At 33.3% G+C, this 13,055-nt stretch overlaps 10 protein-coding genes and 1 pseudogene across 10 annotated transcripts; 5 read left to right on the plus strand and 6 right to left on the minus strand.

Moving 5' to 3' along the window:
• Positions 1-317: 317 nt before the first annotated feature.
• LOC139094132 (histone H1B-like) lies at positions 318-1,087 on the minus strand (annotated as a pseudogene).
• Positions 1,088-2,231: 1,144 nt separating this feature from the next.
• On the minus strand, positions 2,232-2,690 carry LOC139094133 (histone H2B). The gene has a single exon (XM_070645065.1). The coding sequence runs from the start codon at positions 2,662-2,664 to the stop codon at positions 2,287-2,289; it is 378 nt and encodes a 125-aa protein (XP_070501166.1). The 5' UTR covers positions 2,665-2,690; the 3' UTR covers positions 2,232-2,286.
• Positions 2,691-2,841: 151 nt separating this feature from the next.
• On the plus strand, positions 2,842-3,331 carry LOC139094134 (histone H2A). The gene has a single exon (XM_070645066.1). It carries the CDS (start codon positions 2,898-2,900, stop codon positions 3,273-3,275), a length of 378 nt encoding a protein of 125 aa, XP_070501167.1. The 5' UTR covers positions 2,842-2,897; the 3' UTR covers positions 3,276-3,331.
• Positions 3,332-4,158: 827 nt separating this feature from the next.
• Positions 4,159-4,570, minus strand: LOC139094135 (histone H4). The gene has a single exon (XM_070645067.1). The coding sequence runs from the start codon at positions 4,532-4,534 to the stop codon at positions 4,223-4,225; it is 312 nt and encodes a 103-aa protein (XP_070501168.1). The 5' UTR covers positions 4,535-4,570; the 3' UTR covers positions 4,159-4,222.
• A 352-nt stretch (positions 4,571-4,922) lies between these two features.
• On the plus strand, positions 4,923-5,391 carry LOC139094087 (histone H3). The gene has a single exon (XM_070645000.1). The coding sequence runs from the start codon at positions 4,944-4,946 to the stop codon at positions 5,352-5,354; it is 411 nt and encodes a 136-aa protein (XP_070501101.1). The 5' UTR covers positions 4,923-4,943; the 3' UTR covers positions 5,355-5,391.
• Positions 5,392-6,122: 731 nt separating this feature from the next.
• On the minus strand, positions 6,123-6,893 carry LOC139094043 (histone H1B-like). The gene has a single exon (XM_070644925.1). It carries the CDS (start codon positions 6,881-6,883, stop codon positions 6,170-6,172), a length of 714 nt encoding a protein of 237 aa, XP_070501026.1. The 5' UTR covers positions 6,884-6,893; the 3' UTR covers positions 6,123-6,169.
• Positions 6,894-8,038: 1,145 nt separating this feature from the next.
• On the minus strand, positions 8,039-8,496 carry LOC139094046 (histone H2B). Its single transcript, XM_070644928.1, has one exon. It carries the CDS (start codon positions 8,469-8,471, stop codon positions 8,094-8,096), a length of 378 nt encoding a protein of 125 aa, XP_070501029.1. The 5' UTR covers positions 8,472-8,496; the 3' UTR covers positions 8,039-8,093.
• Positions 8,497-8,648: 152 nt separating this feature from the next.
• LOC139094047 (histone H2A) lies at positions 8,649-9,138 on the plus strand. Its single transcript, XM_070644929.1, has one exon. The coding sequence runs from the start codon at positions 8,705-8,707 to the stop codon at positions 9,080-9,082; it is 378 nt and encodes a 125-aa protein (XP_070501030.1). The 5' UTR covers positions 8,649-8,704; the 3' UTR covers positions 9,083-9,138.
• An 896-nt stretch (positions 9,139-10,034) lies between these two features.
• LOC139094051 (histone H4) lies at positions 10,035-10,420 on the minus strand. Its single transcript, XM_070644932.1, has one exon. The coding sequence runs from the start codon at positions 10,381-10,383 to the stop codon at positions 10,072-10,074; it is 312 nt and encodes a 103-aa protein (XP_070501033.1). The 5' UTR covers positions 10,384-10,420; the 3' UTR covers positions 10,035-10,071.
• Positions 10,421-10,766: 346 nt separating this feature from the next.
• LOC139094045 (histone H3) lies at positions 10,767-11,204 on the plus strand. The gene has a single exon (XM_070644927.1). It carries the CDS (start codon positions 10,794-10,796, stop codon positions 11,202-11,204), a length of 411 nt encoding a protein of 136 aa, XP_070501028.1. The 5' UTR covers positions 10,767-10,793.
• Positions 11,205-11,698: 494 nt separating this feature from the next.
• On the plus strand, positions 11,699-12,729 carry Dhrs4 (Dehydrogenase/reductase 4). The gene has a single exon (XM_070644923.1). It carries the CDS (start codon positions 11,768-11,770, stop codon positions 12,566-12,568), a length of 801 nt encoding a protein of 266 aa, XP_070501024.1. The 5' UTR covers positions 11,699-11,767; the 3' UTR covers positions 12,569-12,729.
• The last annotated feature ends 326 nt before the right edge of the window (positions 12,730-13,055 follow it).

The raw sequence follows: 13,055 nt of genomic DNA on the forward strand, positions 1-13,055 counted from the left end.
GTAATTCGCGTCCCTATTTCTTCAGCAATACTTCAAAATTCTGCTACACTTTAAAACCGATCTCTTTAATTCAACATTGCCCTGAGGCCCACACATGACTTGATCTCGTAAATTAAGCATTCGAAATATGAAACTTCCGAAAAAGGACAAATTTGGAAATGACAAAAACCTTGATCAATCTTAGAAGTAATATCACAGAATTTTCATTTATTTAAGAACAGCTATATGCTAGATTGTAATAATTTAAAATTGATAATTGTAATCAAAAATTAAATTTTCTTTTTGGAATGAGATTTTGTAGTCCTGAAAAGGACTATTTTGAGGTGATTGCTGAATATCAGCTATTAAAATATAAATATTAAGTTTATGCTTTCTTTGCTGCTGGTTTTTTGGCAGCTTTTGGCTTCTTCTCTGCTGCTGGTTTCTTTGCTTTTGGTGCTGCTGCCTTCTTTGGCTTGGCCTCCTTCTTGGGCTTAGCTGCTTTTGGTTTAGGTGCAGCTTTTGCTTTTGGTGCTGCCTTTTTGGCTGCTGGCTTAGCAGCTGCTGGTTTTTTGTGGTCTTTGCAACTGGCTTCTTGATCTTTGTGGCTGAAGCAGCTTTTGGTTTCTTGGCAATTGTCTTCTTGACGACTTTCTTCTCACCAGCCTTCTTTGGCTTGGCAGCAGCCTTCTTTGGTTTCTTCTCAGTTACCTTCTTGGCGACCTTCTTTACAACCTTTTCTTTCTTGGCTGCTGCTGGCAATTTGAATGATCCTGATGCTCCTTTACCTTTTGTTTGCAACAATTGTCCCTTTTCAACTGCTGATTTCAAGTATTTCTTGATGAATGGTGACAATTTGTCAGTATCAACTTTATATTGAGCAACAAGGAATTTCTTGATGGCCTGGACTGATGAACCACCTCGTTCTTTCAATGTTTTAACGGCATTGACAACCATTTCACTGACTGGTGGATGAGTTCTTGGTGCCTTTGGTTTACTTGGCTTGTCAGATTTTGGTTTCTTCTCCTTCTTTGCTTTTGCTGGTGAAGCAACTGGAGCTGCTGCTGCTGGTGCGACTTCTACTGCTGTGTCAGACATTTTTATTTAATTTCACTTGATTTGATTGTATAAAAATAATTTTCAAATTGAAAATGTTATGAGAAATACAGAAATGTGATGGTCCCTCAACTATGATATGTGAATGGAAACGAAGCCTCGCGCTCAATTTTTGTTGGAAAATTTTCCCTTGTAAACTTCTGCGTCGATCTCAAAATTTGTTAATTATTTCACAAACTTTAACTAAACGATCTCAAATCTTTTTAGAATCTTATTTTACAATGAAAAATCTCTCAAATGATGATTTTAAATTTCCTTAATTAAATTAACAATGCCAAAAAAACAGCACTTAAAGTCAAAATTTATGAGAAATTTCAGAAATTTCTTTAATTAATTGTCAATAACTTTTGAACCGCTTTAACTATTTTCATGAAATTTTCACTCAATTAAAGTTTATTTATTGTAGATTCATAAAATCAAGTCAAAAATCTCAAAATATTAATTAACTTAACTATGGACAGGTACCAACTGAAATAATGATGAGCACTCAGTGCTTGAAAATTTATGCGATAAAATTTTATGGATTTAACTTTAACTTACACATGTCTTGTGAAATTTTATTTGGTGCCAAATTGTATAAATTTGTCGAATACTTAAATTAGATCCCATTTTGGCAAATTAACAGCAACATTATTAATTAAATTAATTTATAAAATTCTTCATACAAAATGCCAGACTCAATCAGGCTATGGGAAGTAAGTGAAAAAATTTTTGAATAGCATGGCTGATTTTAAATTTCAAAGTTGCTGCTGAATTCTCAGTTAATTTAACTTGAGTTTTACTTCAAAAATTTCACAATTGAGCAAAACATATGATTCTACTCTATGATATGACTCTAATTTATCAAAGCAAGTTTAATACGTCATCAGAAATATGCATCAAGAACAAAGAACAATCTCTCATATAACGATATAGTGTAGAACCAGAAGTTAGAAATACGATTCAGATATAGATTTTTGGAAATTCATTCATTTTATTCATATCAATTTTAATTTAATTAAGTTTATTTTTAAAACTATTCTACTTTATACAGATTAATTTATTGGTAATTTTATTATCAACAGTTTATTGCGTATCTAAGAAAATATAATAAGTCAGTCTGATTTGATTAAAATCTTTCTCTTTTTCATAAAATATTTTGCGGTCTTGAAAAAGACCATTTGAGATATGCGATGCAGCTTAGAAAGCAGTTTATTTGGATGATGTGTATTTGGTGACGGCTTTTGTTCCTTCTGAGACAGCGTGCTTGGCCAATTCACCAGGCAAGAGTAAACGAACAGCAGTTTGGATCTCGCGACTTGTGATTGTTGAGCGTTTGTTGTAGTGAGCCAATCGTGAGGCTTCAGCAGCAATACGTTCGAAGATGTCATTGACGAAACTGTTCATGATGCTCATTGCCTTTGATGAAACACCAGTGTCTGGGTGAACTTGTTTCAAGACTTTGAAGATGTAGATTGCGTATGATTCTTTACGCTTATGACGTCTCTTTTTCTTGTCATCCTTTGAGATTGCTTTTTGTGCCTTTCCGGCTTTCTTTGCAGCTTTTCCGCTTGTTTTTGGTGGTGCCATTTTTTATGAAGTGTTTTGTATAAAATTCAGAATACAACTGATTACTCTTGTTACTTTTTTCTCTCTTTTTATACATTTTCTCTCTCCATGTAGCATAGACCACGCCTCTCATGTTTCCCGCTCTCAAATTTTGTATAAATACCTGAACATTTGTTGATATTCAACTCAGTATCGAATCATCTTTGGTTCTTCAACTTTCTCGTACAAACTAAATCAAATAAACTATCAAAAAAATGTCAGGCCGTGGTAAAGGAGGCAAAGTTAAGGCAAAGGCAAAGTCACGTTCAAGCCGTGCTGGATTACAATTCCCAGTTGGTCGTATCCATCGTCTTCTCCGTAAAGGAAACTATGGTGAACGTGTTGGTGCTGGAGCTCCAGTATATTTAGCTGCCGTTATGGAATACTTGGCTGCTGAAGTTCTTGAATTGGCAGGAAATGCTGCTCGTGATAACAAGAAGACAAGAATTATCCCACGTCACTTGCAATTGGCCATCCGTAATGACGAAGAATTGAACAAACTTTTGTCCGGAGTCACAATCGCACAAGGTGGTGTTTTACCAAACATCCAAGCCGTCTTGTTGCCAAAGAAGACCGAATCAAAGAAAGCTTAAATTCATCAACAATGTGCCTTTAAACAACTATAAACCGTCCTTTTTAGGACGACAAATTTTAATTTCTAAAGAAAAACTAATTTTTATTATTTTATTCTCAAATTAACTTTATCCTTTTTAGCACGAATTAAATAAAATTTTTGTAAAATATTTTGACCTAGTCTAGGAATCCAAATAATACAGTTTGAACTAATTCATATCTAGTATGTTGAATATCGAGAAACTTATATAACAGAAATGTTTATGCTTGCCTGATAGATTGCAGTAGATTTTATTACAAAGCTTATAGTTTTGCGATTTAGATTTTTATAATAATTCATTTGAAAAATCTAAGATAAAGCCCAAACTTCTGAAAAATAAAATTGACATGCTATACATAGTAGGAACATATATACTTAGAGTTATTCTGAACATTTAATTAAGTTGTGAATGCAAAAAAAAGAAAAACTTAACCAAATCTAAAAATTAATTGACTTATATAATCAAAATAGACTTCCTCAAAAATGCTCACCAATTCCAGTGCAGAAGAATATTCTGATGACGACTGTATTATTCTTCGCTCTCCAAAAAACTTGCTAACTCACAAAATATTTAATTAAAATAAATTTATAATTTGTTTACAATCAGATAGTACTATTCATTAGTGCACATGATAATTTTGAAATCATGAAATCCGTTAAATTTTTCAAAACTCAAAAATATGTTAATTTATATTAAATGACAATATTTTCAATATTTATCAATTTATTTTTTAATGGTTTTGAAAGCAGTAGAATTTCGATAAAATGCATAAATATAATTTATTCAGGTACTTATAATAAGGAACTATTGGTTCAATAAGCATATGCGAGCAAATAAAAATAATTTTCTTTAATAATTTAAATTGCGGTCTTGAAAAAGACCATTTGATGTAAGTTGTTGGTGTTGATGATGATGGAGAAAGAAATTTAACCTCCGAAACCGTAGAGAGTACGTCCTTGACGTTTCAATGCATAGACGACATCCATAGCTGTGACTGTCTTTCTCTTGGCGTGTTCAGTGTATGTGACTGCATCACGGATGACATTTTCCAAGAAAACTTTCAAGACACCACGGGTTTCTTCGTAGATCAAGCCTGAGATACGCTTGACACCACCACGACGAGCCAAACGACGGATAGCTGGCTTTGTGATTCCTTGGATGTTATCACGAAGAACTTTACGATGACGCTTTGCGCCTCCTTTTCCTAAACCTTTGCCTCCTTTACCACGTCCAGTCATTTTGTATTTTTAATATATTCTTACTTGTTTACACGAGAAACGGTGAAACTTGAATGATGCCAATCCATGAAATTCACTCTCTTTATATACATTCTCTCATCTTCCCCTCTCTCATCATTCTTACATCAATTTCCTGTCATTTGATCATATTTGATCTTATTATTGACCTAAATCTTTAGATCAAAACAATACGAAACTTTTTGATGATAATTCCAAATATTTAATTAATTAAATTAAGTGATATTCAATAAATTTATCGAAATTCTCTCATTTCCCCTGAATTTATCTCTCCCCACCTCACATATACATATTCGCGCCATAAGAATCATATATAAAGGGGACTTAATTCTCGCTCTCGTATCATTTCTCGTTTGTATTTCAAATCGAAAAGTAAAAACTCAAAACTAAAATGGCCCGTACAAAGCAAACAGCTCGTAAATCAACTGGTGGAAAGGCACCACGTAAACAATTGGCAACAAAGGCTGCCCGTAAATCAGCACCAGCAACCGGAGGAGTTAAGAAGCCACATCGTTATCGTCCAGGTACCGTCGCTCTTCGTGAAATCCGTCGTTACCAGAAATCGACTGAATTGTTGATCCGTAAATTGCCATTCCAACGTCTTGTTCGTGAAATTGCTCAGGACTTCAAGACTGACTTGCGTTTCCAATCATCAGCAGTCATGGCTTTACAAGAAGCATCTGAAGCTTACCTCGTCGGATTATTCGAAGACACAAACTTGTGCGCCATCCATGCCAAGCGTGTCACAATTATGCCAAAGGACATCCAACTTGCTCGTCGTATCCGTGGTGAACGTGCATAAATTCCTACATCATCATCAATAATCATTCATTTATCATTTGAACGGTCTTTTTCAAGACCACCAAAAATATTAACATGAAAAGAAGAAATTTTTAGTCAATTTTATGATCTCAACATTACCTTGTCGTAGTATTCTAGTTCCTTTGAATCCCTTAAAAATATTTCTTTTGAAATGGCGTCATTTGCAATATAAACATAAGAAGCAAAAGTCCTTGATAGCTCACTTTTCAAGGTTCACGAAATTGTGTTGAATTTAAAATGTTCAAAACCCTCAAAGGTTTCGGAATAGATACTCGGTTTCAAGTGTAGTCTAATGAGAACAGAAAAATTAGAAATCATGGAATGTAGTTGGAAATAATAGAAACGAGAGCCGTAAATTTATCGCAGAGAGCTTTTATGGAACGGAACTTGGATGCTTATAACTAACTGAATAATTCTCGAAGCTTACATTCAAATTAACCTGAATTACCGTACTACACATCAAAAACTGCAATTGTTATGTGCTTTAAAAATGTCCATAATATAGATTTAAGAATTATTAAGATCAGCTTTAAGTAGTTCTTGGTAATTGTCGCTCGATTTAAAAGGGATGAAAATTAGGAATCATAATTTCACTCACAAACCATGATAACTTTATAATTAGAAGTTGTAATATCACAGAATTTTTATTTATTTAGAAAAAGCTATGCTAAATTTATAATATGAAATTGTAATCAAAAATTAAATTTTTCTTTTTGGAATGAGATTTTGTAGTCCTGAAAAGGACTATTTTGAGGTGATTGCTGAATATCAGCTATTAAAATATAAATATTAAGTTTATGCTTTCTTTGCTGCTGGTTTTTTGGCAGCTTTTGGCTTCTTCTCTGCTGCTGGTTTCTTTGCTTTTGGTGCTGCTGCCTTCTTTGGCTTGGCCTCCTTCTTGGGCTTAGCTGCTTTTGGTTTAGGTGCAGCTTTTGGTTTTGGTGCTGCCTTTTTGGCTGCTGGCTTAGCAGCTGCTGGTTTTTTTGTGGTCTTTGCAACTGGCTTCTTGATCTTTGTGGCTGAAGCAGCTTTTGGTTTCTTGGCAATTGTCTTCTTGACGACTTTCTTCTCACCAGCCTTCTTTGGCTTGGCAGCAGCCTTCTTTGGTTTCTTCTCAGTTACCTTCTTGGCGACCTTCTTTACAACCTTTTCTTTCTTGGCTGCTGCTGGCAATTTGAATGATCCTGATGCTCCTTTACCTTTTGTTTGCAACAATTGTCCCTTTTCAACTGCTGATTTCAAGTATTTCTTGATGAATGGTGACAATTTGTCAGTATCAACTTTATATTGAGCAACAAGGAATTTCTTGATGGCCTGGACTGATGAACCACCTCGTTCTTTCAATGTTTTAACGGCATTGACAACCATTTCACTGACTGGTGGATGAGTTCTTGGTGCCTTTGGTTTACTTGGCTTGTCAGATTTTGGTTTCTTCTCCTTCTTTGCTTTTGCTGGTGAAGCAACTGGAGCTGCTGCTGCTGGTGCGACTTCTACTGCTGTGTCAGACATTTTTATTTAATTTCACTTGATTTGATTGTATAAAAATAATTTTCAAATTGAAAATGTTATGAGAAATACAGAAATGTGATGGTCCCTCAACTATGATATGTGAATGGAAACGAAGCCTCGCGCTCAATTTTTGTTGGAAAATTTTCCCTTGTAAACTTCTGCGTCGATCTCAAAATTTGTTAATTATTTCACAAACTTTAACTAAACGATCTCAAATCTTTTTAGAATCTTATTTTACAATGAAAAATCTCTCAAATGATGATTTTAAATTTCCTTAATTAAATTAACAATGCCAAAAAAACAGCTGTTAAAGTTAAAATTTATGAGAAATTTCAGAAATTTCTTTAATTAATTGTCAATAACTTTTGAACCGCTTTGCCAATTTTTATGAAATTTTCACTCAATTAAAGTTTATTTATTGTAGATTCATAATATCAAGTCAAAAATCTCAAAATATTAATTAACTTAACCATGGACAGGTACCAACTGAAATAATGATGAGCACTCAGTGCTTGAAAATTTATGCGATAAAATTTTATGGATTTAACTTTAACTTACCCATGTCTTGTGAAATTTTATTTGGTGCCAAATTGTATAAATTTGTCAAATACTTAAATTAATCCAATTTTGACAAATTAACAGCAACATTATTAATTAAATTAATTTATAAAATTCTTCATACAAAATGTCAGACTCAATCAGGCTATGGGAAGTAAGTGAAAGAATTTTTTGTATAGCATGGCTGATTTTAAATTTCAAATTTGCTGCAAATTTTATTTCAAATCATGCTTTAGTTAATTTAACTTCAAAATTTACATTGAAAAATTTCACAATTGAGTCAAAGTTATGATTCTCTAATTTATCTATGCAAGTTTAATGCGTCATCAGAAATATGCATCAAGAACAAAGAACAATCTCTCATATAACGATATAGTGCAGAACCAGAAGTTAGAAATAAGATTCAGATATAGATTTTTGGAAATTTATTCATTTTATTCATATCAATTTTAATTTAATTAAGTTTATTTTTAAAAATATTCTACTTTATACAGATTCATTTATTGGTAATTTTATTATCAACAGTTTATTGCGTATCTAAGAAAATATAATAAGTCAGTCTGATTTGATTAAAATTTTTTTCTTTTTCATAAAATATTTTGCGGTCTTGAAAAAGACCATTTGAGATATGCGATGCAGCTTAGAAAGCAGTTTATTTGGATGATGTGTATTTGGTGACGGCTTTTGTTCCTTCTGAGACAGCGTGCTTGGCCAATTCACCAGGCAAGAGTAAACGAACAGCAGTTTGGATCTCGCGACTTGTGATTGTTGAGCGTTTGTTGTAGTGAGCCAATCGTGAGGCTTCAGCAGCAATACGTTCGAAGATGTCATTGACGAAACTGTTCATGATGCTCATTGCCTTTGATGAAACACCAGTGTCTGGGTGAACTTGTTTCAAGACTTTGAAGATGTAGATTGCGTATGATTCTTTACGCTTATGACGTCTCTTTTTCTTGTCATCCTTTGAGATTGCTTTTTGTGCCTTTCCGGCTTTCTTTGCAGCTTTTCCGCTTGTTTTTGGTGGTGCCATTTTTTATGAAGTGTTTTGTATAAAATTCAGAATACAACTGATTACTCTTGTTACTTTTTTCTCTCTTTATATACATTTTCTCTCTCCATGTAGCATAGACCACGCCTCTCATGTTTCCCGCTCTCAAATTTTGTATAAATACCTGAACATTTGTTGATATTCAACTCAGTATCGAATCATCTTTGGTTCTTCAACTTTCTCGTACAAACTAAATCAAATAAACTATCAAAAAAATGTCAGGCCGTGGTAAAGGAGGCAAAGTTAAGGCAAAGGCAAAGTCACGTTCAAGCCGTGCTGGATTACAATTCCCAGTTGGTCGTATCCATCGTCTTCTCCGTAAAGGAAACTATGGTGAACGTGTTGGTGCTGGAGCTCCAGTATATTTAGCTGCCGTTATGGAATACTTGGCTGCTGAAGTTCTTGAATTGGCAGGAAATGCTGCTCGTGATAACAAGAAGACAAGAATTATCCCACGTCACTTGCAATTGGCCATCCGTAATGACGAAGAATTGAACAAACTTTTGTCCGGAGTCACAATCGCACAAGGTGGTGTTTTACCAAACATCCAAGCCGTCTTGTTGCCAAAGAAGACCGAATCAAAGAAAGCTTAAATTCATCAACAATGTGCCTTTAAACAACTATAAACCGTCCTTTTTAGGACGACAAATTTTAATTTCTAAAGAAAAACTATTTTTATTTCATAATCTAAATTAATTTTTTCCTATTTAGCACGATTCAAATAAAATTTTGTAAAATATTATGAAGCTAATCTAGGAATCCAAATAATTTAATTAATTCTTATTCTATCTAATTCATATCAAGAATGTTAAATTTAAATGCATATGTATAACTGAAATGTTTATGCTTGCCTGATACATTACATAGCTTTTTATTACAAACTATTAGTTATGTGAGATTTTCTAAAATAATCTTGGAATAATCGTAATATAAATAAAAGAAGTTCATGAACTCCTGATAATATTAAATTGACGCAATTTTTTTATTAAAATAAAAGTTATGTCCTGTTGTTCTACAGAATCAAGCTGAACAAAGCTTTAGTTTGCTAAATGTCGTTCTGATAAAATTTAGGCTTCATTTCAAATATACTTATTGTGCAATATTTACTTAGTATTGAAGCTGATCAGTTTCCAATGCAGAAGAATATTTTGAATTCGGCATCTATTATTAAAAATCTCTCACATGAAACTTACAAAATATTTAATTAAATTTAATTTATCGTTTGTTTACAGTCAGATAGTACTAAATTACGAATGGAATATCGTTTATTTTTGAAATCACCAAATCCGTTAAATGTTTTTCAAAACTCAAAAATACGTTACTGACATTTCAAATGACATATATAAATTATGAATTTTCTGTATCGTCTTCAATACTGTACTTCCAACCAAAATTAAAGCATTAGAATTTCGATAAAATGCATAAATATAATAAATTATTCAGGTACTTAAATAAGATAAGAACTTTTATTGGATCAATAAGAATATGCGAATAAAAAAAATAATTTTCTTTAATAATCTAAATTGCGGTCTTGAAAAAGACCATTTGATGTAAGTTGTTGATGATAATGGATTGAAGTAATTTAACCTCCGAAACCGTAGAGAGTACGTCCTTGGCGTTTCAATGCATAGACGACATCCATAGCTGTGACTGTCTTTCTCTTGGCGTGTTCAGTATAAGTGACTGCATCACGGATGACATTTTCCAAGAAAACTTTCAAGACACCACGGGTTTCTTCGTAGATCAAGCCTGAGATACGCTTGACACCACCACGACGAGCCAAACGGCGAATAGCTGGTTTTGTGATTCCTTGGATGTTATCACGAAGAACTTTACGATGACGCTTTGCGCCTCCTTTTCCTAAACCTTTTCCTCCTTTACCTCGTCCAGTCATTTTGTATTTTTAATATATTCTTACTTGTTTACACGAGAAAACGTAAAACTTGAATGATTCCAATTCATGAAATTCACTCTCTTTATATACATTCTCTCACCTTCCCCTCTCTCATCAGTTTTACATCAAATTCCTGTCATTTCAAATAGTTTAATAAATTTTATGCACCTTAATAATTGGATCAAAACAATATGAAACTTTTTGATAACAATTCGAAATATTTAATTAATTAAATTAAATGATATTCAACAAAATGATGAAAAATTTCTCGTTTCCCCTGAATTTGTCTCTCCCCACCACATAAACACATATGCGCGCCATAGTAATCATATATAAAGGGGACTCATTTCTCGCTCTCGCATCATTTCTCGTTTGTATTTCAAATCGAAAAGTAAATCCTCAAAAATAAAATGGCTCGTACAAAGCAGACAGCTCGTAAATCAACTGGTGGAAAGGCACCACGTAAACAATTGGCAACAAAGGCTGCCCGTAAATCAGCACCAGCAACCGGAGGAGTAAAGAAGCCACATCGTTATCGTCCAGGTACAGTCGCTCTTCGTGAAATCCGTCGTTACCAAAAATCAACTGAATTGTTGATCCGTAAATTGCCATTCCAACGTCTTGTTCGTGAAATCGCTCAGGATTTCAAGACTGACTTGCGTTTCCAATCATCAGCAGTCATGGCTTTACAAGAAGCATCTGAAGCTTACCTCGTCGGATTATTCGAAGACACAAACTTGTGCGCCATCCATGCCAAGCGTGTCACAATTATGCCAAAGGACATCCAACTTGCCCGTCGTATCCGTGGTGAACGTGCATAAATTCCTACATCATTCTACATTTTCATTTGAACGGTCTTTTTCAGTATAAATGATCGATTTTTCAAGACCACCAAAAATCTGAAAATTCACTGAATTTGTATTTTTTTAATCGATTTTGGTGTCAGCAGAGTTTATCGTTTAGAAGATATTAGGATTTCAAAATGTCACGTCAGAAAAAAATTATTTTTTGAATCTCTACATTATTACAGGCTTTTGTTTATTTATTTAAACAATTTTAAATATTTTATGAATTTTTATTTCTATCAATCTCCTAATCATTAAATCACTTTGCTAAATGCTGCTATGTGAACACTAGTTCTAGCAATCTATGACTGGATCATATGAAAGCGAAAATCATAATATTTTAAGATATTATCATAGAATAATTCAGAGCAACAACCAAATAAATGGTTGCGAGATGCTTTCAGTAAAAATCTGTAACGGTTTTGTAATTTTTAAAATGTTATGACGTTTTAAGGGAATCTGGCAACACATATTGTTGTTGATAATGGTTTAATCTTTTTCTCAGGTGTAAAGTTCAAGTTTTAGTATATATTATTGTAATGTTTAGACGGTCACTTTCAACAATGTCGAAAAATATTGGAAGGCGTTTGGATGGAAAAGTTTGTGTTATAACAGCTTCAACAGAAGGAATTGGTTTTGCTATAGCACAAAGGCTTGGAATTGAAGGAGGTAAAATTGTTGTTAGCTCTAGAAAGCAAAAAAGTGTAGATAATGCAGTAGAAGCTTTAAAAAGTCAAGGAGTAAAGGATGTTATTGGAACATCATGTCATGTTGGAAATTCCGAAGACCGTAAGAGATTATTTAAAACAGCTATTGAAGCATTTGGAAGAATAGATTGTTTAGTAAGTAATGCAGCTGTAAATCCTGAAGTTGGATCAGTCACTGAAACATCAGAAAAGGCATGGGACAAAATATTTGATGTCAATGTAAAGGCTGCTTACTTACTATCTAAGGAAGTAAAACCTTTTCTTCAAGAAAGCAAGGGTGGATCAATCATATTTGTCAGTTCCATTGGAGGATATCAACCCTTTGATCTTTTAGGAGCATATTCTGTATCCAAAACTGCATTATTTGGCTTAACAAAAGCTTTAGCTCTAGAAGTTGTTAATGACAATATCAGAGTAAATTGTGTAGCTCCAGGAGTAATTGAAACGAAATTTTCATCAGCATTATATGAGTCTGAAACTGCAAAAGAAACAACAATTCAAATGATACCAATGAAGAGATTAGGTAAAGTTGATGAAATTGCTGGAGTAGTTGCATTCTTAGCTTCAGATGATGCAAGCTACATGACAGGTGAAACTATTGCTGCTGCTGGTGGAATGTTATCCAGATTGTAAGAGAGCTATTATTTCTGGATCGCAATGATATTTACACATTAGATTAATATTTTGGGGTATATTTGGGTCAAATAATGTTGAATTTGTTAGTAACGCATAAAATTGAAATTAATCTTTGATAAATAATACAGAATATATTTTTTATTACATATTTTGTGAAATTTAGTTTTTTTTAGATCTACCAATTCCTCATTTCTTTATTAGCGTTTTGCAGCTAATAATTGTTTAACGAGTGAAGGTGCACCAGACTTCTGCACTTAGTAGACTTATAAGTGTAGTTTATTGTGGAATCCAGAACCACTCTATTGATGATATATTGTCTGAAGTCTAAGTACAAACCGTACCCTAGCAGACAAAGAACGTGCTCTCAAGAGCAGAACATTCCTAAAGTAGCGCTCATAAGCATACTCAACAAGTACATATATGTAAGAAGATCATGTTTTTATGAGCTTACATTTTGCCTGTTAGAGGAACATTTCAACAAGTT

Source organism: Chironomus tepperi, unplaced genomic scaffold, assembly GCF_022539635.2.
Source record: "Chironomus tepperi strain 1889 unplaced genomic scaffold, CSIRO-AGI_Ctep_v1 contig_349, whole genome shotgun sequence".
Taxonomy (NCBI): domain Eukaryota; kingdom Metazoa; phylum Arthropoda; class Insecta; order Diptera; family Chironomidae; genus Chironomus; species Chironomus tepperi.

What these genes read in the sequence shown, in the direction of transcription:
- LOC139094133 (XM_070645065.1), bottom strand. Translation starts at nt 2,664, where the DNA reads ATGGCACCACCAAAAACAAGCGGAAAAGCTGCAAAGAAAGCCGGAAAG.
- LOC139094134 (XM_070645066.1), top strand. Translation starts at nt 2,898, where the DNA reads ATGTCAGGCCGTGGTAAAGGAGGCAAAGTTAAGGCAAAGGCAAAGTCA.
- LOC139094135 (XM_070645067.1), bottom strand. Translation starts at nt 4,534, where the DNA reads ATGACTGGACGTGGTAAAGGAGGCAAAGGTTTAGGAAAAGGAGGCGCA.
- LOC139094087 (XM_070645000.1), top strand. Translation starts at nt 4,944, where the DNA reads ATGGCCCGTACAAAGCAAACAGCTCGTAAATCAACTGGTGGAAAGGCA.
- LOC139094043 (XM_070644925.1), bottom strand. Translation starts at nt 6,883, where the DNA reads ATGTCTGACACAGCAGTAGAAGTCGCACCAGCAGCAGCAGCTCCAGTT.
- LOC139094046 (XM_070644928.1), bottom strand. Translation starts at nt 8,471, where the DNA reads ATGGCACCACCAAAAACAAGCGGAAAAGCTGCAAAGAAAGCCGGAAAG.
- LOC139094047 (XM_070644929.1), top strand. Translation starts at nt 8,705, where the DNA reads ATGTCAGGCCGTGGTAAAGGAGGCAAAGTTAAGGCAAAGGCAAAGTCA.
- LOC139094051 (XM_070644932.1), bottom strand. Translation starts at nt 10,383, where the DNA reads ATGACTGGACGAGGTAAAGGAGGAAAAGGTTTAGGAAAAGGAGGCGCA.
- LOC139094045 (XM_070644927.1), top strand. Translation starts at nt 10,794, where the DNA reads ATGGCTCGTACAAAGCAGACAGCTCGTAAATCAACTGGTGGAAAGGCA.
- Dhrs4 (XM_070644923.1), top strand. Translation starts at nt 11,768, where the DNA reads ATGTTTAGACGGTCACTTTCAACAATGTCGAAAAATATTGGAAGGCGT.